Source organism: Aythya ferina, assembly GCF_964211825.1.
Source record: "Aythya ferina genome assembly, chromosome: 5".
In the NCBI taxonomy this organism is placed as follows: domain Eukaryota; kingdom Metazoa; phylum Chordata; class Aves; order Anseriformes; family Anatidae; genus Aythya; species Aythya ferina.
Window position 1 is genome coordinate 1,310,116 of NC_140301.1, and position 22,846 is coordinate 1,332,961.

General features: G+C 40.5%; 2 protein-coding genes across 2 annotated transcripts in view; both read right to left on the reverse strand.

Annotated features, from left to right (window-relative positions):
• PARVA (parvin alpha) overlaps nucleotides 1-17,967 on the reverse strand; it is a 70,314-nt gene extending 52,347 nt beyond the window's left edge. Inside the window, exon 1 of the mRNA XM_084519849.1 lies at nucleotides 17,606-17,967. Coding sequence (XP_084375975.1) covers nucleotides 17,606-17,741 — 136 coding nt within the window. The 5' untranslated portion in view covers nucleotides 17,742-17,967. The remainder of the gene's footprint in view (nucleotides 1-17,605) is intronic.
• A 4,372-nt stretch (nucleotides 17,968-22,339) lies between these two features.
• MICAL2 (microtubule associated monooxygenase, calponin and LIM domain containing 2) overlaps nucleotides 22,340-22,846 on the reverse strand; it is a 163,516-nt gene continuing 163,009 nt past the window's right edge. Inside the window, exon 37 of the mRNA XM_084519769.1 lies at nucleotides 22,340-22,477. Within this exon, the coding sequence (XP_084375895.1) occupies nucleotides 22,440-22,477 (38 nt within the window). The 3' untranslated portion in view covers nucleotides 22,340-22,439. The remainder of the gene's footprint in view (nucleotides 22,478-22,846) is intronic.

Consider the following 22,846-nt stretch of genomic DNA (forward strand, 5'->3'; position numbering starts at 1 on the left):
TTAAGCTTACTCATACTAAATCTCACCAAGAAACATCTGACCAACTTTGTATGAATTTCATATGGTAGTATATGCAAGTTTTCGTAAAACCTCATTCCCATGCTCCAGGCCAAGTCAGAGCTGAACAGCTGCATGACTGCTCTGCAAGGTGGAAATGCAGTGGAGACAAAGGGAGATCTTAGACGTGCGCTTTTACACCTGGAGTACTGTGTCCTGTCCTGGGCCTCCCAGTGCAAGAGAGAGCCGTGTAAAGGGCCACTAAGATGAAGAATAGCCTGGAGCACCTCTCATATGAAGAAAGGCTGAGGGAGCTGGGACTGTTTAGCCTAGAAAAGAGATGGCTCAGAGGAAACATCTGAAGGCATACTGTAATAAGGTTTGAGCCAAACTCTTCTCAGTGGTGTTTACTGGCAGGACAAGAAGCAGTGGGTGCAAACACAGAAGGTGTTCTGTCTGAACATAACAAAATGCTTGTCTACTGTGAGGGTGACCAAGCACTGGCATAGGTTGTCCAGAGAAGTTGTGAGGGCTCTATCAAAAGCCATGGAGACCTGACCCTGGACAGCTGGCTCTAGGTGACCTCCAGAGGTCACTTCCAACCTCACCCATTCTGTGTTTCTGTGACTTCAAGTACACAGTAGCTCAGCAGGGATGCTGGCATGAACAATTGTGAATGAATGGAGACATCACCTGCCCCCTGTTACACTGCCTGTATAAGCCCAAAGACCCAAGGCCCACAGTGATTCTACAACTCTGAAATGCTCATGTGGTTCATCTCCTGATAGAAATTGGAGAGCAGTACAGTCACTGCAGGAACAAAGAACTGAGCAAAGAATTCACCAGGATATCCATGCCCTCAGCCATTATTTACATGAACAGACATCAAGTAAAATATCTCACATTAAGGAAATCTAAGCCATATACAAGAACACCTTTTTTTTTTTTTTTTTCTTGAATTCCTACAAAGAGTTAGATTCATTTAGAATCCTGTTACTAAGTAAGAGTGGTGTTGCACAAATATGCTCTAGGCATATTTGTTACATGGTGACAAAATACAGAGCACAATAATATGGAGCACAAATATGCTCTGGGTATATGATTTGTTAAAAATAGAAACTATTAAAAATTATTTCTTTTTCTCTTTCCTCTTACCTAATGTTTGATATCTTTCATTAAGCATGTGAAAATCCTTATACACACCACAAAGCAAATGACATGGCTCCTTTAAGAAGAAAGCATGAAGCTAACATAGATCACTTCCAAATAAGAAGCAATCCTCTCCTTTTCTGGAGATTGAAGTTACAAAAACGAGTGGCCCACACTCTGTAGTAACTGCTGTGAAGCAAAAAATAAAAATGCTCACGTTGCTGTTTCCTCTGCAAAAGTGTCAATGATGGTTATGACAATGCACACGACACTTCTAAAGCCTGGTAAACTAAAAGACAAGGAGGGCTCTGCTAAACATAGAATCCACTGTAGTGTCTGGATGAAACAAATGAAAAAAACTTCTGTAGCTGATTGTGCTGTCTGTAGATTTTGTCATTCATTATTTAAGTTCAATGGAAACAGTTCAGCCTTGATGTAGACTGACTCATCCACTTTAACTTCCAATTTCCTGAAAATGATCCATTAGTTTTTGGCAAGTTTAGCACTGCACAGTACTTCCACGAAAATGGCAGTTCTCAAACTCCTCTGTTTTCTACAATGCCTTTTGTAGAGGCAGAATTTGAAGATACTCATGTCCTTACAAAACTGAATGTAATTCTTACCTGAAGATGTCCAGCACACTATTACCAAGGGCAAATGAATGACTTTGTTCCTAAATGTTCTCTTCAAATGTACTTGTTGGGACAAATCCTACTGGGCTATGCTATACTCTGTGTAAGAAACAGCAGGCATTTATTAAAGATCAGAAGCTGGGTTTAGATGTGTTAAGTTTTATCTGTCCAAGAAAACACAAAAATATTCGCTTACCTTCACTTCTTCAAAAAGTGCAGTGTGTACTCTTGCCCTTCTCTGGGTTTACAATGGCTGAAGTGAGCCACATAATCAGTAAATGTTACTTCTGTCATATGCAACTTCAATTGTTTTTAAGTTTACCATTCCCTCCAAGAATTTTGTCACCAAGTGGTATCTGAAATATGTCAGTAATTCAAAATGGAAAATAACTGTGGCATCTCTAATACCACCACTTGGTAATCATAGATGAATGTGGTCTAGTAAATGGTGACTAGTAAAATTTTTCTTCTTCTATCCCCAGGATATAATTATTTAAAAATGAGAAAGGAGAGCAAATCATTAATGTACATATGTGAAAGCAGCTTTCAAAGTACTCAGTAGTATTCCAAATCCATAGGTGCTCTACTTCAGCTGATATAGTAGAAAAGCTTTTCCTCCTAAAATTGTTTTACTTAATTTGTACACCTTGCAGAGTGAGGGGCTGGAATCTTGTGTTTATCCGTGCTCTAAGGATGCTACAGCAAACAGCAGCACAGATTTCCTCACTTCAGCATATCGCATCTTGATCTACACATGGCAATCATGAACAGGTTGCAGTTTCACGTTTGTTCAGCTCCCTAGCCCTCTCTCCTGGGACTGTCAGCAAGCGCAGATAAATAACTGATATTTGCAAGATAGTGTCTTCGTAAGAACTATCCTGATCTCATGCACAAAATTTTACTTGATACATGTACAGCCATCACATATGAATGGATTTTTGTCTGCTATGGGAATATTCAGATGTGACAAACCAGGTGCCTGTATCTCAGCTCATAAAGTCCACCAGACATCTAATTCTCTAGTGCTGGATGTGAAGACGGCTGCTGAATTCAGACAGACAAACCTGTTTCAGAAAACAGGTGTTTGTTTGCTGGCCTTCTATCTCAAGCCAGTCTTTGCACAAGTATTTCTACTGTAAACAAGGCATGCAAAGAAGATGATAGACCAAAATTAAAATAATTACTACCTACTGGAGGTTTCCTTACTTTCTGCACAAGCAAGGCGGTACTGGATATTTCAGAGCAATGCTAGTTTTCCTTATTTTCCTAGTATGTAGGTTACTATTGTTCAGTTCAGAAAGACCTCTCTATCTTGCTGAAATCACTGGGAAGCATCCCCAAAGACTTTTTAAATACTCAAACAACTAACATAACCTAACTCCTTCCTTCGTTTTGGGGCGTGGTGGAGGTAGATTCTAATTTACATATTTTGAAAACGTCTCATTTCTTGCAGCTACGCTTAAGGTTCACTGTATCTGACGGATCACCTTCACTCTTTGTACGACATTTTCAAGCCTTAATATAGTATGTACCTGTCCTTAAGCTCTGTGCTCTCTGGGTTGATCCATATATGCACCTCGTTAAGCACATGAATAGTTTCTTATCTACTTGACTTGTCTACTTGAACACTTACTATTAAGCAAGGAATTAAGTGGTTTGTCAGACTGATCCCAAGTGCTTAACAACTGAACAGCATGAATTTTTACTCGGTTGGGTAAGAAAACTTTTCCCAGAGCTTCATCTCTATCCATGCTAGCTGCCTACACAGCAATCTACTTTCCTGACAAAAGAATAAAACACAGACTTTCTTATCTCTCTGATAACTCTTTTTGTTAATGATACTGGAGACCACTGGTTTGAACCGGGGATCAAAATGAAGCAGAGCTGGTATACTAGTCATCTAGGAGTTAAGCTAATTTGTTAATGCCCTTGCTGTTTCTTGCCATCAGCCACTGTGCATCCACTCTTCAAATTCTGAAAAGAACACCAACCTTTAATCGGTGGTATTAGTTCCTTTGACAAAATGGAAGATTATGTCTTTTTCCCACAAGCCTTCTTGCAAAGCTTAGCCAGCTTCCATCTGGTCTGGCTAATTAAATGTAAGTTAACATTAAGTTAAGAGCCAGCTCCAGCCCACAGACCTTCTATTCTGCGACTGCAGATTTATTAATTGGCCAAACTATCTGAGTATTTAATTCCAATTTTTGATTGCTTCTATTTTCTTTACTCTCTCATGAAAACAGGGAAATGTTTTTAAAGCCATATTTGCATAATTTCAACTAGAAACACAAAACATAAAGACATGTTAATAAGATTCTGAGCAGCCATAAAATTGTCATTATTTTCTCCTCTATTTGACATGTTAAAAAAGCACTGTCATAACAGTGTGAAGGATCTGCCTATTATGCACAAGACCTGGAATCACTGGAGCTGTACACTTTTAAGCTGGCTGTGACCCACAGTCTGGCCCTATATGTACTAAAACTAGGGCTAGTTGTTGTATTCCTTATTCAGTCAAAGCCTTCTTTGACCTTACAGGGCGTTCTGACTGAATGAAGAACAAGGGTTTAGATCTAGTACGGGGAGTTACTAATTGTATTCATGCCCACAGTTAACTTTTGGTAAAATTAATTTGGAAAATTGAAAACACAGAGAAACTAGTAATTCAAAATGATGTTTTGCACTTATTTTTAATATTAGTAAAACTAGTAAAAGTAATTCTAGGTAACCTCTGTTGGTGTATTTAACATCAGGTTTTAGAGAAGAAAACTACAAGCTTTAAAATTTTTAAAATAAATAATACAGCAATTTGTTAGATACACAAATTTGTTTTAACATCTGACATTACTTCAAGAAAGATTGTTATTAAGTAAAACAGCTTAAACCTCTTAACCAAATCCTTCTCCTTTTTAATAGAGGAAAGAAGCTAATTATAAAGCAACATTTTTTAATATATTAATCTAATATAATGCCTGCTGCAGCACTATATAAAGCAAATTAATATATATATAACCCAGAAATCTCCTGCCTAGTTCACATACAAAAAAAATTAAACACCAGATGAGCTTGTTTTAAAAAATAAAAAGATACACTTAAAATTTCAGTTTTGTATAAAACTCTAAACCATATCAAGACATGCAATTGAGACTTAAAGAACAACACTATAAAAACAAACAAACTAAAACTAACCACTGAAACTGGGAAATGGGAAGACTGCTCTGTTTCCATTTCTTAACCTGCAGAATATCACATAAGCAAATTGACTCATTTAATCTTTTCCTGCCTCAGTTTCTCCATGCAGACAAGTAGAGATAAAACAAGCACTTCCTCCTTCCTGTTGTCATTCAAAAATTCTCCAGTGTTTAGAAAGGCTCAGACAAAAACATTCTATATAAGTAGACTGTCAGGAGACTATCATGCTGGAAACAGCAATGGCAAAATAATTCACTTCTAAGAGACTTTGAAACAAAAAATGCTGTTGTTACATAATGCAAGACCAACAAGGGACATAAGATATTTTTTATTAAGTTTGGTCACAATATGGGATTTCTAATCAACTTATTCTGCTCTCTCCCTCACCCATCAGATTTTAATGACCTGCTTGCTAAGAACCTCTCTCATGAAGCTTTGAATCTCTGCTTTATCCTCTGCCTACCTTATTTCTGTTCCACAACTGTACACACCAGCTCTCATTTCTCTGTAGTTCAGCCCTGGAACGATGGTCTTTACATCATCGTTGTTACCTTTTACTTGGACAAAAGCAACTTAGCTCAGAACATCTGATAAAGTCCACTGGGATAACTAGTTCAAAAATGAAATATGAGAAGGAAAATGCAATCTAAATTCAGTAGTCCTACCCTAGGGCTAGACACGGCCTTCTTCCAAAGACCCGTTAAGATTCAAATCGTATACAAAACAGCAGACCTGCAGTACAGCGAAATGCTGAGCTCGGTCCTGCCCCTTGAAGCTGGCTGCTATGAGCCATTCGCAGCAGTTCCTCGCTCGCGCCAGCTTTCCTCGTGAACTGGAGCCACCTTGTGCCCTGCAGCGCACCTGCACCCTGACGGCCGCCTAGTAACAGGATCATGGAATCATCGAATACCCCGAGCTGGAAGGGACCCGTAAGGGTCATCAAGTCCAACTCCTGGCACCGCACAGGTCTGCCCAAAAGTTTAGACCATGTGCCTAAGGGCACAGTCCAGTCGCTTCTTAAATTCAGACAGGCTGCTTATTTACAAAACATGCTGGCATCCTGTGCATGAGACAACTCTCCAAGAATATTCATTCAGATTCTATATAAATTGTTTCATTTGGGGGTACCTGCTTCAAGTCAGTTAAACATCAACAAAATAATAAAGCTGTAAAGCAGCTGGATGCTATTTTTTTTTCCAATCCAACGCTGCAATAAGTTTTTAAGAAGTCTGCAAGACAGTAAGTCACTTTAAATACCCATGGTATAAAGAGGACCACCACCACTATTTTCCAGTTTATTATCAGTTTTTACCTATAATTCAGAGTGACAACAAAGCAGTGAGAAGAATCTGAGACCTTGAACTGTTTTGTTGCGTGTTTTATTTTGCAGTAGAACTATAAACTCTCATCCTCCACAGTAATGAATTTGAGTATTTGAGTGCACAGCATACAGCCTTTAAATGCTTACAAGTACTACTGTTCAGATTTGGCCTCTAGCCAGAAAATTCAAATCCAGCTTTGAAATATCCCCAAAACTCACAGTTGATTTTTTTTTTATTATTATTTTTTTTAATCTACAAAATAAGGATCCCATGCATCAAATAGATCTGGCCTTATTTACAGAGGCTACAGGGACTGCATTCTGACTCAAGGCCAAATCTACCATATTCACATTCTTATATGCTACTTCTAATAGGATCAATATCAAAAATGTTGAGGGTATGAGAGTACTAAGATGATACTTATTTCCTTCCCTTCTTAAAGTGAGGATAAATTTTCCTATTCCAAGTGGGGAGGACGGATGTGATCACACCTTCTTGTAAAATTAATACACATCATTTAAACGCCTGAGACCTGACATTTCTTCTTAAGCCTGAAAGCAAAGGCCACACAAAAACCTGAACTACATAGTTACAACAAAAACTGTTCTGTCTTTTACCATTCTTCTTCTTCATGCACTCTGACGACAAGTTAGGCATATCATCTTTTGAATCCCGTACTGCAATACATTATACTGCATTTACGCTGAGCACTCTGACATTATCATTATCTTCTTTTGTGCCCAACAGCAACTGCAGCTTCTGTAATGCCATTATTGTAATTAAGAACAATCTGAACCATTGACAGCATTGCCTCGTTTGCTCTAGAATCCCCTGCGCATTAGTGTTCTTCTAAACCAATATTTCACTATTAAGAGTTTGCTGCTTTAGAACCGCCTACGGTTACAAGAAAAAAAAAATTATTAGGCCTTAGCCTAACTCAATGGTTGAAGAAGAAACTTGTTAAAAAAAATAAAATAAATGAAAGGCTATACGCTGGCAAACCGTTACGCTTTTCTTTACACACATTGAAAATAGATTCACACCCTGCCAACCTATTCAGGCCGTTACCCAGGTGAGGAAGCTTATTTTGGCTTGCTTCAAAAGGGCCACCTGTACAGATACAAAAGAAAACATCTCTCTCTTCTCCTGCTAAATGTACCCGAAGTACTTCTCTGCCTAAACTCTCCCTTTCATTAATCCAGCTCACAGTTAGGTAAGTAGGGCACAGCAATTTAGACATTCTTGTCTGAGTAATTCCGCCCTTAACACCCACATTTGCTGCATACGCAGTCTCCAGGCTGCCTGTACTCTTGTCCACTTATTGGCCAAGTATGATGCCTGCTTATTTGCTGAGTCCTGAGGTGGTCAACCAGAGCCCTCTGATTGTTCAGTACTCAATTCTTAGCCTGTTTGCAATTCCAGGGAAACAATCAGTCATGAGCTCAAGTAGTGCAGACATAATTGGCAGCACCACACTGGCACAACAACATGCAACTGTTAGGAGCTAGGGTCGGGAAGCCTATGGCCAGGCAAGAAGAAGCACCTCACATTGCTCCTCTGGGGTAAACGAGAAGCTAGAGCGTGAAGTCCTTGCATAAAAGAAACCAGCAGTCATGACCTGCACGCTATCTAAAGAGGTCTGTGTTGAAGTCTACATTAAACATCAATGGCAACATCGAGCCCCACAGATTTTTATTAGACCTGAACACAGAAAAGCACTAGCTGCTATCTCCAAAGGAGAAAAACACACACAAAAGTATTTCACAGCTCCCTTTCTCCATCCCTTTCCTAGCATAATTAACTCCACCTGTATTAAGTGTTTGCTTGTGCACTGGTGCAGACATGGAAGCCAGGAGGCCAGCTCTAATTAGAGCACTTAAAAGTTTCTTACTCCCCCGGCAGGCAAAAGAGATTCAAGTACTACATGCTGCTTCAGTACAAATATCAGAGCTGTGGGGAAGAATTTTTGAGATTGTTAGTATGCATTCTATTAACAAGCAAAAGCACCCTGTACTAAAGAAATATTCAAGAAACTATAATATTTAGAATACATTTAGGATTTGGGATGCTTTCAAAGCTTTTGCAGCACCAGATTCTCTTTTCATGTCTGGGAAATCTTTACCGGTCAGGAGATGGGCAGCTACTCTTCACTCTGCACTCCGTTCAGTTTCTGTTCAGAGCCTTTGAGGGGAAGCACCGATCACTGATAGTTTCTGCACCCCCTCTCAATTCCCTTTATCCAAGTGGAACTTCACAGGTTTCACTACAAGGGAAGGTTAATCTCACCCACCCGTGTGTCAGTGCTACAGACCGTTCTGCCACGCCACACAAAGGGAAGAAGACAGAACCAGCTCTAAGCTAAGCAGAAATCAGAGAAGCCAAAAGGACTTAAATATGGCTACAACTACCAAGAATGACCTGCAGCAATATTATAGGAATTTTCCTTTGCACAAATTATCTAAAAAAACAGTATCAGCAAGATATTTGTCAATAATATGTTGGTTAATACAAACAGCAATAATAAATTGTAAAGAGAAATGCAAAGACTAAAAGAAAAGCAATATTGCTAGCTTATAACCACCATGTTCTCCTGAATTTTATATTAATTCCACGTGCATGACAAGAATGTTTTACAGCACCACGTGAAATTATTTCACATGGACTACTACAAAACTAGAAGGAAAGCAGAACGTTTGGGAGACTATAGAGCCTTCTTACTAACCCTGCAAATCTTTAATATTTTGAGTAAGATCATCACTTGGTTGAACAGTGGCACAGCCTAGAGCCAGGTGCAGGATTGGGGTGAACAGATGGTGGCTAATCTTCCTAATACAGCTCACTCTTGCCAATACAACTCACTCTTGACCAGTCACATCCCTGTTTTTCTTTTTTTGTTTTTCTTTTTTTTTTTTTTTCTCTGGTTTCTTGGTTTTCTCTGGCCTGAGCACAGGTTGTCAAAGGATAGTTGCATGGTAGGCTAAGGATTTGCATAAGGCTGTTGATTTGATTTTGCTGTTTGTCTAAGACATCTTTTGTTTGTATTTCAGTCTGGTCACCAATGTGAATTAACTCACTGGCTCACTCAACACAACATACATACCCAATCCCATGAGGGCTAAGGATATTAAAACCAAGCAATGTTATCTATAAAGAAGAATTAGCACAGCAAACATAAAATGTAAGACAATACCTATAAAGAGAAGGGCTCCAAGAGTCCTTTCATAGAGCTGCATAATGAAGAGCAGCAGGTTGGAAGTCTTCCACTCCCCTATGCAGTGATATACTCAAAGAAGCACGGGAGCTTATATGAGCTGGAGAAGGCACAAGGAATATACAGCGAGCACTCAGCCACACCCCATCCTGCATTTAGAAGAACCGTGTGTGAAGCTGGGAAGTACTGCAAAATAGCTTGCCTTCCAGCTCATCCTCTCTCATGCAAAATGGCATCACACTGCTTCCAGCACAAGGAAAAGCAACAGTGCTTTAGCTACACCTCAAACACTGCTTTTTTAAAGCTCCACTTTATAAGGAACTGCACCCCTACATCTACTGACTCCATGTTCAGCAACAGCAGAATTTTGCTGAAGACTGCAGAACTCTATGGATTAAGTTAATAGGAAGCACTTATCTCCGTTGCAGTGAAGTAACAAAAGAATCAACTCCATAACTTAATCTCAGTGAGAAAAGCAGAAAGCCTATGATAGTTTATGATGGCATAAACTATTCAGCCTCCATAGAGGACATAGTTTAATTGTTGCAGAAGGCATAAAAAGAAAGAAAAAAGAAAAAAACACATATCCCAGAGATTCTGTCTAAGGGACGCTCACAGAAGTACAGGCCTGCAGTCACAGGAAGCTGGCTTTAGGCTGGAGGGTTTCAAGATGTAGAACCCCACACAGTAGTGATCAAAGCCAGTAAGGACTTTTGTCTTGGTCAGCCTTGGTCTCATCTATCTCTTACCGTCAAGGACAGATTCCCTAAATGCTAAGGAAAATGCTGCCATTTTAAAACTACAGATTTTCTTAACAGCATGGTCGCTTCACTGAGGATGAAAATGAGAATTTTACTATCTTCTACTGCTTCGCTGTGTTATAGCCATATTCTTGTTGAAGACAGAATACATGTTTTTTGTGTGTGTATGCCTGGTATCAGGGTTAGTACATTTCAAATCTGAAGATGTAAACAAAAAACTAACATTGACATAAAGGCACATCAGGCTCAGCTGGTCTTTAGCCAGCTCTCTTTTCATGGTTCTGCTCTGTAATTTGGAAGCACTGGAAGCTCTTCACCCAGTTGCTTAATGTTGATTTTACTTCACCACTTTAATCTTTTTTACCTTTCATCTAGATAATTGACATGCATCTAGTCAACTACAGCAGAGACTGAAAAGAACTGACAGAGGATGCTGTCACCATGCCTTCGCCACACCTGGCCAGTCAGAGGCACCAGCTTGGTGAACCAGACCAGTCCCGCTTTGCTCAGGTTAGATCCTGAACCATCCAATACCTGAATCTTTAGACGATCTCCAGAGGTCCCTTCCAGCCTCAACCATTTAGTGAGGCTGCAGCCTCTATGCTAGCGTGGTCCAACTGGCAGCTCGTGGCCCACCACTCCTTCCCCACAGATGGGAAGCAGCTGCTGCAGCAATAAGCACTGCCGACACACTGAGCACCCCCAACCATACCTGCTCACAGCATCCTGAAGAGCTCAGCAATGACCACTGCTGCGACCAGGGCAGTACAAGGCGAAGGGGGTGCCAAAGAGAGGAGGGGAATGGAGAAGCACAGCCACAGGGGCAGATCCACTCCCACCCCTGCTCTGTGGCCCCATCCCTCTTCTCAGTCCCGCATCAGCCTCGTGCTCCCAGCAGAGAGCAGCTGCTTTCCTCGGCCAGTCCCTGCTCTGATCCTCTCAACAACCCCCATCCTCTAACCTGTTTAGTGCAGATTTAGTTTTATCCTGTACAAAACCTACAGAATTGCAGAGAATTAAGAAACTGCTGAAATGGAGAAAATAATGGAAACACAAGGTGTATTTCTGTAGCGGCTAACTCACCCACATAATCTAAGGCAAACGCAAATAGAGAGTTCAGCAGCTGAATGCCCAGGTGCAGGTATTCCAAGAACAACTCAATTAGTGGCCATCACAGCAGATCAAAGCCCAGGGTCCTGGTCCCTGGCAGTTGTCAGAAAGAGATTCTAAACAACACAAACAGGAAAAGGCAAACCAACAGACCTTTCTGTTGGTATACCTTCCTGATATTCATGGATTTCATGATAGGTTGTAACGATTTCTGAATCTGAAAATGTCTACTATGGCCCATGTGATTTGCACGTAGGCCAGTGCAGACATTTTTTTCTTTTGTTTAGAATCCACCTAACACCATTTCTGTCCCTCCCTACCCCCCCCCCCCCCCAAAAAAAAAAAAAATAAATAAATATATACAGACATTTCTGGCATCCAAACCATCCTGACACAGTGAGTTCAAGAGTCACACATGGTGTAAGCAAAAATCCTGTGTCACTTTAGATATTTCAAAAGCAGCTGGCACAACTTAATGATTGAGGGTGCAACAGGCAGGACAGCCAGGCTCTGCATCCTCTTCACACACACACACTCACATCACCTGCTGCATGCGCAGATCCTCCCAGCTCCAGCCAGACACTGCCAGGTTGGTGGTGCTGTGTCAGTCTCAACACTGTCAGTGCATTTTACGTAGCCGATGTTTTGCAGACCTTTGCGATCTAACCCCTTCCTTCACTAATGTTTGCACCTGCTAGGGAATACTTGCCTACAAATAAGTTCAGTCCTGCCAGGATAGCAATGCCTCTGGACATAGACTCAATAACCTCTCTGGCAAAAATGCAGATATCTGGGGGACACAAATTCATACTTTGATAGCTGTAGGTGATGCACATGGATCAAGCATAATTGGATTGGGCCCTACATGAATATCTGGTTAAAGCAATGACATTTTTTAGAACAACTCAGGGATTATCTGTCACTTCTGCATGCATTTCTGAATCTCAGAGGTAATATTTCCACATCTTTCTCTGAACCTCCCAAAGCCTATTAAAAAAAAAACAAAAAACAAAAAACAAAAAACAAAAAAGAAATCTGAGTCTCTCAAAACCAAACCCAAAGAAAATGCACTAGATAAAACAAAATTCCCAGTGAAATCATGACGAGTCCTTGCGCAACTGAAATGCCAGAACTGTTGAGATGCAAATTATAAGAGGAAAAAAGCTAGTAAAATATGCAAGATATAGAGATAAAGAACTCTAGGTCGTAAATTATTGTGCATAGGGGCTCTTTCCACTGTTTGTGGAAGTACACTGCCTGAAGTAAGACCTGGCCCTCAATTTAGCCACGTACGAACAGTAACAAATGCTTGACAGTGTCTTACAGATAACAGCTAACTGTGCTGACTAGTTTCTGTTTCTTGCAGAGTGCAGTGCTTGTGGAAAGAGGAGGCCTAAGAGGCAGGAAGGCAAGAGAGAGGCAGACCCAAAAGGTACCAGAGGCTACTGCAGCTGCTCTCGCTCCTGCACAAACCCAGCAGAGCCCAGTGTGGCTGGTGACACATATAAGCCCATCTGGAGGGCTACTGCTATGGCAGCACAAGCAACAGTTGGCTTTTCTGTCTACACTGACAGAGGTGTTTCAGAGGTCGGGATCTTTCTTTCTACCGGGCAAGCCCTTCAACCATCAGAGCAGAGGCCTCCCAGATAGCCCCTGATAATTTGGTTTCAAAAGATGGAAACAAACACCCAGTGCTCTCCTCCTGAGCAGTTTCTTCCTTTCTTTCCTTTTCTTTCTGAGTACTGCGGATGTGCTTCGAAACGCTCATAGCAATAGAATGACAACCAATAAGCAGGTCAGTCTTCTCTCTATTTTTCTTTCTGCTCCCTACGTTCCTCCCACTTATTAAAAATATTTCATCAGCTTTACAAAATTTGCTCCAAGGCAATAATTATTTCAAGGGCGGTACTAATAGGTTTGTCCAGAATCAGCTATAGGCTACCACGACTGTGGCAGTACAGCCACGGACGCAGGAATATGTAGCACAGTGTAAGGGGAAAGAAGATTATAAGCACATTTCAGTTGCTATGCACTAAGGTTGGAAGTAAAAGCACATTATGTCAGACATCAAAAACAACAGCTATTCTGGTGGCACAAGAAAGACTAGGGTTGGTGTACTGATATGCTGCAGTAAAAATGGAAAGTTCAAAATTACTGATAGAAGAGTGATGATAAAGCCTTCCCCGTGCCATTTCTTCCTCAAAGAAAATACTACATGCCTCTCTGAAGCAGCAGGATGAAATTAGCACACAGTAGTCCATTTTCTTTATTTGTGCTACATTTATCAATTAATATTGATATTAACAAGCATGACAGTACAACATATCATCTCTTCCAATCTGCAATTTAAATGCAGAATCAAATGAAAGCAGCAGCAAAGAAACACCTAAAAAGCACTTAAACTCTCTTTCAAAGCACTTAGAATCTCTCACACAAGAGACAGATGAGCAAAAGTCTACTGATATAAAAGTACCAGTACTACTCAAAAAGAAGTTGCTGAAACAGGTCCAAAGAAAATAATTCAAATATCTCCATTAAAATTCTGCAGAATACTTCTTGTGTGCTAGGAAATAGATTTGATATTTAAGCACCCACAGCCAGATCAAGGCATGACCTCTTTGTTAGCAAGTCCCAAGGCATTTTAATCATAGATTCCAGAAAGACAAAATTTTTACTTTAAGTACCTTAAAAGCTCTAACACCCTATGCCTAGTCTTAATTTGCATGTTTAATTTGTTCAAATTTTGTATTATTATTTAAACCAAAGATTAAGAAATTGAAGAATACTATCAAGAAATAGTGAAGTCTACAGTATTTTTACACCGTTAACATACTTGTCCCTTGGGCACACAGAAAAACACAGACTACTGTGACCTCACATACCAAAATGAAATCAAAACAGAACATACAAAAGAAGAACTATCCTGAGTGGAAGCTAGAAGAAAATTCATTCCTTCTCCTGCCCATCAACGCCAAATAAACTAGGAAGAAGACCAGTAAAATTACTGAAATTGATGTCACATCAATTGGAAAATTGACTGAGCCCATACAATAAGCAGTAATTGCTCTCTACTCAATTCATGGGCCCAAGCTGTCTGTTTCCCATCTGCTCTCCTATGCAATTTAAGCAATTCTGAACTTTGCTCTCCATTCCTGAATGTATCACAGATTTATTATCATGTCAGGGGCCAATTCTTAAGATTCTCTACTAACGTAAGCTATTATAATGAGTGAAATTTTCTGCGCCTGCAATTGCCAAGCCAGGAAAATTCAGGGAGGACAATCACACATGACCTCACTGAACCTGTCATGTAAAATTCATAAGATAACATAACACACATCTCCACATCTAAAAAATTAGATCTTTCTGTTCTCTCCTTGCAATTGCACAAAGATATGCTTAATACACAACACAAACTACTATAAGGAGCTTACAAAAACTTGTAATTTGTGGTTGGTTCTGGCTAACACAGTGAGCTCCATCTCACACCTTACCTCCTGCTAGGTAAGGACTGGGATCCTTCAGAGGTACATACGATGTGGCTCAGTCTTTGAATGTTTTTCAGGAATGAAAGGGACCAGAATCTCACTATAAACTACAAACCATTTCTGCATACAACAGTTCAGCTATAAACAGGTCATCAAATATTGCAGTAGTATTCCAACAATTTTTCGTAAGACAAAAATCATTAAAATTCCAAACACAGTTAATCATTTGTAATTTTCATTACTTAAACAAAATTTAAATACTTTCTATAGTTGCAGCTGCTCACACTCCTACAGGAAAGACTAAGCTACAATGTTCTCATTCTTGAATTACAGCAGCGAAGATGAGATACTGTAAACGAAAGCCAAGCTAAGACCTTACAAGGCAAGATGATTTGAGCAAATGTAACCCCCAAATTTTAGATTTTATTAAATATTCTATAATGTTTAATTAAAATGCACTTTAATTTACATCTTAATGTACAACTAATGTCTGCTTACATCATCTGTGGTATCTCAAGTAGTGGTAGCTCAGGTTTTGGTCAACAACGTGTACTGCATTATCAAAGAATTTATTCTACTTGTCTAGAATATTCTCATCCCTTATATTGGTGAAATATTTATTGCTTCCAAGAACTTTGAAGTTCATAAGGAAATGCTTGCTATATAAAGAAATACTACTACAGAAAATCCTTTTTATATTGCATTATTAACTACTTTTGCTGCATTTGAAACTATGCAGACTTTATAGCCTGCATTACTCTTCACCATGTCACTTCAGATCTTAATGGATTTGATTCAGTGAAGCATTTCAGGCTCTATCTCTGTTGTTGCAAAACATAAAAAATATGGTTTTGACAGTGATTAAAAAGCCTGTTGATGGCACAAATGCAAAAACTATATACCTATCATATATCATCTACAACAATTAGCTATTTATATAGCACAGATAGTGCTAAAATGCATTAGTATACTCCTTACAACAGATAAAACATTTTTTCATTTTTTTCCAAATGTCTATGACTTTAACATTTTTTTAATACATTATGTGTGTTAACAGCTTAATAACCACATTTGTGCCTATGACCAAGACCTGCCTCTGTGGTGGGCAGTCACTAGAAAGTTCAATTAAAACAGGAAAACCAAAGAACGTAGTCTAGATCAACAAGCAATCTGACCTCCTATATGAAGTCCATGGTTTGACTTCAAAGGCACCCAAAGCCCTACAAACTGTGGCAGTACAACTTAGAATGGAACCCATGTGTGTCATAGCCTACAAGAAACAAGGGGTCTCATGAACAGCTTGCAAATCCGTTATTTAATTCTAGTGGAGGAAAAGTTAGGAAGCATGAAGAGGACAAGCTTCCCAGGAAGGATTCAAAGCCATGTGAATCTACTAAAAGCAAACAAAAAAAAAAAAAAAGGAAGATAGCATAGTATTGATCTTACTAGTACACGTATACATGTATATACATGTATATGTATATACATGTATATACATTACATATACATGTATATACATGTATATGTCTCTAAAAATACCTACAATATGGCCTCAACACAGATTTTTTTCTATTTCAGTGCCACTAATATTATCAACACTAAAAAGATAACATAAGAAAGTGGACAACTAATGTAGTTTGCCACCATTTACCATTTTATCAACTTAGTCCATCCGCAAAAAAACAGAAAAAGCCAAATAATGTGAACAGTCATGCAAAATGCATCTCAGAGAGAAGACATGGTAGTTGCTGAGTAAGGGGCTGTACTGTCCAAAGAGGTATTATCCTTGTCTGTAGCATAGGTGCTGCTCTGAAATACTGTGCCTGAAGCAAGGATCTGTTGAGCATAACGCCTTTCTCATTTGCAAGCGTGGAACTTGCAAACTTAAATAACTGTTTAGAAGTGACTACTACTTTGGTATCTTATTTAAATTAACATCAGCTGTGAAAATGATGGATGAGTAACACTAAATTCCAATTCTCTGTCTCATGGGATTTTAAAGAGGCAGACTCAGAAGGGAGTGGATATTAATTCACATGTATGGACAGATAACCAGACTAGTCACTCAGTTTTCTTCGGACCTCCATGATGGTAAGGCAGAGATTTTCAGCACAGCATAATAATAATAATCAGCCCTAACTTTAGCCTTTAAAGGAATGAGCACTATTACATTCTGCGTGTGTTATGCTGTTTTCAGAGCAGCATGTTAGAGCATGCTGTATGCCACCATAAACCAACGCCTTAGAAGTCACTGATGCTACACACATCAAGCTTTGCGCGTTTCTTGCACAACTCCTGGTGGGCTCCGAGGCGCGCAGCGTCCACGATCAGGTCAAGCCCCAGGCCCGCAGGCCCTGCAGGCCGCCGCGGCGGGGAAACGCTCCGCTCCGCTCCGCTCCTCCAGCCTGGGCAGCCCCGGCCGCTCTGCCCCGCGCTCCGAGCTGGGCGCTGCCGACGCTCGCTGGGACCGAGCCCCGCAGCCCCCCAGGCCCGCAGCGGGAGGGAGGGAGGGAGGCGTCTCCCGCGGCTCCCCTCCGGGACGCGCTGGCACCGGGACGCGGCCCCGGGGCCTCCGCCCGGTGGCGGCGGAGCCGGGGGCCCCAGCGCGCTCCTCCCTTCAGCGCCCTCCCCGAGTCGGCCCCTTCCTCCCGCTGCCCCGAGCCCTTTCCTCTCCCCGAGCCTCCTCCCCCCCCACCCACCATTTTAAGGTAACTCCGAGGACACGCGCGCCCCTGATTTTTACCTTCTTTAGCTTTTTTCCTCCTCGCCAGCGTGCCGCCGAGCTTGCCCAGGAAGGAGTCATCTTTCTTTCGGGACGGGGGCGATTTCGGGGTGGGGGACTTAGGGGAAGAAGGGGACTTCTGGGGGGAAGTTGCCATGACGGCCGGGCCGGCGCTGGGGAATGAAGGAGACGGGTCCGAGGCCCCGATGCCGTGGAAGGCTGCTCCCGGCTCTGAACGGAAGCGGAATTATTTCAAGCATTTGAGGCAGCTCCTGCTTCGCTCTCCCACTCCTGCCCTGCCTCCCGCCCGCCCTCCCTCTCGCTCGCTCGGCGCCCGCCGGGGAGGGCCCGCTCCCCTCACACGGCCTCCGCCGGCACCTGCCTCAGCCCGACGGCCGCTCCCGCCCGAGGACCCTTGGCGCCCAACGGCCGCTCGCGCCCAGCGATGCCCCCCGGGCACCTCATTTTATCAGCCTTTTGGGGAGGGCCACTCCCGACAGTCCAAACTGTCCTCACACCACCTCGCAGACGGGTTAGTCACCACCTCAGGGTGCTCTGTCAAACGCACCCATGTATGTGACATCACAGGTGAAACCATGAGTTAGCATGGATGTCAGAAGTTTCCACACTGCTCCGAGAAGAACTCATGAAGGAATCAAGTGCCACCACATGGCTTTGTGCAACTTGAAGCTAATACATGCAGTTCAGTCTTGAGCACATGCTGCAAAGCAGCCTGGAGGTTACCACTACATCTGTCATCAGAGGAAGAAGACACGGTGATGTCCATTTCTACACAGAAAAACAACAACAACAACAAACAGTTGTAGTAAGACCATTAAAAAAGCAGTGGGAAAGAAAGATGACCTAGCACAATAGATTGGCTATACCAATCCTTTTATTTGCAGATGGGTAGCTTAAGAGAGAGGCATCTTTAAAACAGCTAATTTGCTCCAACTGGTAGCTAGTTCATGAGGCATCCAGGACTGGAACAGCATTAATGTCATCTGGATGCACTACTTTCACTTACCACTTAATCACTCGATTAACAATTCAGGCAAAAAGCCACACACACTTTATGCAAATATCTAGCTATCCATTAGGCATAATAAGTGAAATGAAATTAACGTGAGGATATTTCTAAATCAGTTAGTAATTGTTGTGTTTTTACAAGCTGGTAACATTGGTAAGCTGATGAGGAGTACACAACAATGAATATTTGTTGTATGCAGTTAGTATATGCCTTGGGGAAAAACTTTATTTGTCTTTACAGACATCAGTTAAAAGCAGGAATGAACCCAAGCCACTACACCACTCTCATGCTTCCTTGCATTTGCACTGGCTCAGAGCAACGACTGCATCTCTGGACTGTTGTCTCTAGGACACGCACTGAATTTCACACATTAGTACTACTCACATACTGCATGGATTAGGATATGAACAGTTTTGAACATTTTTCAAGAAAATAATATAATATGAATAAAAACATTTTTAAGAATATGTTAAAAGAAAAAGAAACCAACACGTCAAGTAATTTGTTAGATGCAGGTGAATCTGTCACATTTACAAATAGAGAAAAAAAACAACAACTGAATCTCCATTTGGACCCAAATGAATACACACAAATGTCAATATAGGGTTTTGTGGGCACAGCAGGAGAGAGAGCATTTTGGCAAGCATGCGTATGCTTGCTTTTGTACCACTAAATTTTGTGTTAAAGACAGAAAGAACAAACCAGACACACATGAACAGGAATGGGAGCTGGGCTGCACAGCAAAATCAGAATTCAACGTGCACTTGCCAGGTCTCACACAAAATAAATAAAAAGACCTAACATCTTTCTTTTACTGTTTCCTATTTCATTACTCTCAGCATATGTAAATTAGATGTCAAATGCAATACTACTTATTTAATAGCCCCATGAGCTATGGGTAAATGCTCATCACAAGGAGAAAGTACATTTCGAATCAAATTTAATGTTTAAAATCATCTCTATCAGATCTGGAAACATGGACACTGCGTGCCTTAAGTAATAATGCTAAGGAATCAGAAAAAGAGACAGACCTAAGTTTACCTTTTTTTTTTTTTTTTAATGGGTTCCTTTCTGATTTTATTTGTAGTTCTCTTAGATGTAATATTGCAAGGTTTTTCTACTTATGATGATTCTACTTACGATGATTGTCTTTGAGGGCAGTTACAACATTTTTTTTTTCTGTATCTTATATTTAGAACTACATATGCTACTTTTTCTTTTGATCTGGAAATATATGTGGACATATAATCTTCATTTAATATTGCATTCAGCACAAAGGTTCTTATAGATATGCACAAAGTCTAACTTATGGCAGACATGGGAATGTTGATTTTAAATATCTGACTCATCTTTAAATAGTATTTTAACCACAAATAAAAGCTGCAGTAATATGAATTTAGTGGGGATTTTCGTTTGGCTAGACTTTTGTTCTGCTTCCCATTTGACAGTTGGATACTTTCATAATCATGCTCTATGATCCCATGCACAGGACGCAACAGCATGAGGCTGCCATTCAGGCTGGCCCTGCTGTATCTGGCACATAGGAATCTGGAGCAGACCACAAGGGCTCTCACTGTGCTCCCTGTCAGCACCTTGTTCCTAAAGATGAGCCAGCCAGTAGCACATACTTATTGGCATGTATGTGATCAGGATACAATTAATTGTATCCAGACAATAAAAGAAGGCTAAATCGCTATACTTCAAATGCATTTTTATTCACCTGCATATCTGTCTACGCACACGTGTTTTTTATTTCTTTCACTGCAGGACTCAGAATGATCAGGAACAGAATCTTGTTTCTGACTGAGGTGGAAGAGATAGGATATATAATAAGTATACCCACGATGGGCAAGGTCGCTAGGGCAAGAAAAAGCACTGTGTCAGCTGAAAGGATATTATACAATCATCATCTGAGAAGGCTGTCTCACAGGAGAGAGGTCAGCACTGATGTTGTATGTGGTTTTTAAAAGTACTCTTTTTATTTTATTTTATTTTAAAATAATGAACACACAAGCCAAGCTGGTTAAGGCCATGCAGTAAATTGTTTGTTTGTCTTGGAGTTCAACATTTGTCTCCTAAGTGTACATTGTGTACGTCCGCACTAGCCTTTTAACTGCTTGGTCATTTTTGGTCATTTCAACAGTGGAAGTGGTATTTTCAAAAATGCTCTAGTGACCTAATGCTCTTCCTCTAATTGCTTACAGCCAAACTCTTCACTGACTTCAGGAAGAACAGAACTAGACCAAGGTCTACCCTTTTTATTTTTTTACATAGTAAAACACGGCTATCTACTGACCTGCCAATTCTACATAGTTAACTACTGAACATGCCCACCTTGGCCCTGCGTAATAGTTAACAGCATTTTAAAAGAGGCTGCTTAGAAGCATAACAAAGATAATGTACTATATACAACTATGGAGATTAATTATTTGTAAGGTTTCAAAGGAAATAAAGTGGTTTTGAAACTTAGTGAGATAAGAATATCATCCTGGCATTTAATACTTCTGGCAACCTGTGGTTCTGTCAATCAGTTACCTATAAATACAAGTCCAAGTTTATATGCACTTACACCTGACCTTGTTGAGACAGTTTTAGAAAAAATCGGTATTGAATTTTTCTTTATGAGCATCCCTTGTACCACACACTTGTGCCTGTAATTTTGTACATCTGTTACACAAATATTCCAGCAAGAACATTGCTGGCATGCAGGACCACCACATCTCTTTCAGTAGTTGATTGGAACCAGCAGAAGAAACTACCTGGAAAAAATAAAATTAAAAAAAAAAAAAAAAAAGTTCATAAATTCTGGGGGCAAAAAGAAATCCAGTCAATATCCTATACATAAGGTATTTGCAAAGATGTAGGTTCATGAGATGCAGCTGCTGTGAAGACTAAGGGGATAGCACTCCCCAGCTAACATGATAAACCCATTGTGCTGGACTATGTAAATAACTGTATGATCCATGCAGTACTCAGCAGAGAAAGCCTTAGGCCTTCTTAACAGTAACAAAACTTTAAAAGATATACAGAATCTCCAATCTACTAAACCACATCCTGGTATGTGCTTAAGCAGAAAATAAAACAGTATTTCTCTCTGGAAAAAGACTGCTAAACTAAAGTGAAAATTTTATTAGAAATCACATAATCCTTAAGCTAAGAATCAAAGATTTCAAGGCACAGGTCCTCAAAGTTTGTTGTGTGGACCCAGAGAAAGCTGTCCAAATAGCCCAAAAATGTGAGGCATTTGTTTATCTTGAGAGCGACCAGATTGATCTTGAGGCAAATAATGGCTTACAAAATCATTTCCCTGAACTTCCTGTCCAATTGGCTTTCTTTAGACCTATGATCTTTTGAAGAGGGGACATAGGGAGATGAATAGCAGTAAATTCCTTTACTGAGGGCATTTCTACCCACTTCCTGCTCTGCGCCAGCAAGGCCCCCCCCCAACTGATGACCTGCTGACTATAAAGTCAATGTGTCTGTAAGGTTTTAAACACAGATAAAAGTTTCATGTATTATTTCCAATAACCCAGCAAGTAGGTAATTTCTGTGCAGTCCTGAGAACTTAGAAGTGGTATCATCAGAGAAGTCACTGCCATACCTGTCTGCCTCTCAGGCACACAGGATTGAAGGGAAAGGTTGCAACAAAAGAAGAAAAACCTCAGTTCAAATGTGCCAAAAATTACCTTGAGCTCTGAAGAGAAGCTGCCATCTGTCTGTCATCTGATGAGGAGAGAACTATCAATCAGTTCAGAGTCACTGAGCAGAGGACAACAGCGCAGGTGCCCATATAGGCTGAAATCTTGCCTATCTGCTTCTCTCATCTCAAGCAACACACTGTCTTGCTCTGTAAGGCTCTTCCACTGGCAGAAAGTAACAGAACAACAAGTCCTAACATAAGTAAAGTTAAGATTTAAGTTAAGATTTTGATCATCAATTCTCAGTGATCCAGTCAGGGACACTTTTCCTTCAAGTCTTCATAGGCTGTTATTGTTTGTATGTCATATCTTAAGAAATTAGGTTGTCAATTCCTGTGTAAGAACATAAGGAAGTCATTGATCTTATGGATTTCACACCTCATGTGTTAAGAGTTGAATACTGTCTAGCTTCAGGGTGTCATTATTTCTAAAGTATAGAACGCATCTGTGAACTGCAAGACAGTGTAATTTACTTACCAGTATATGAATTAAGGAACTGATACTTCTTACCAACAGATTTTTCTTAGACGCACA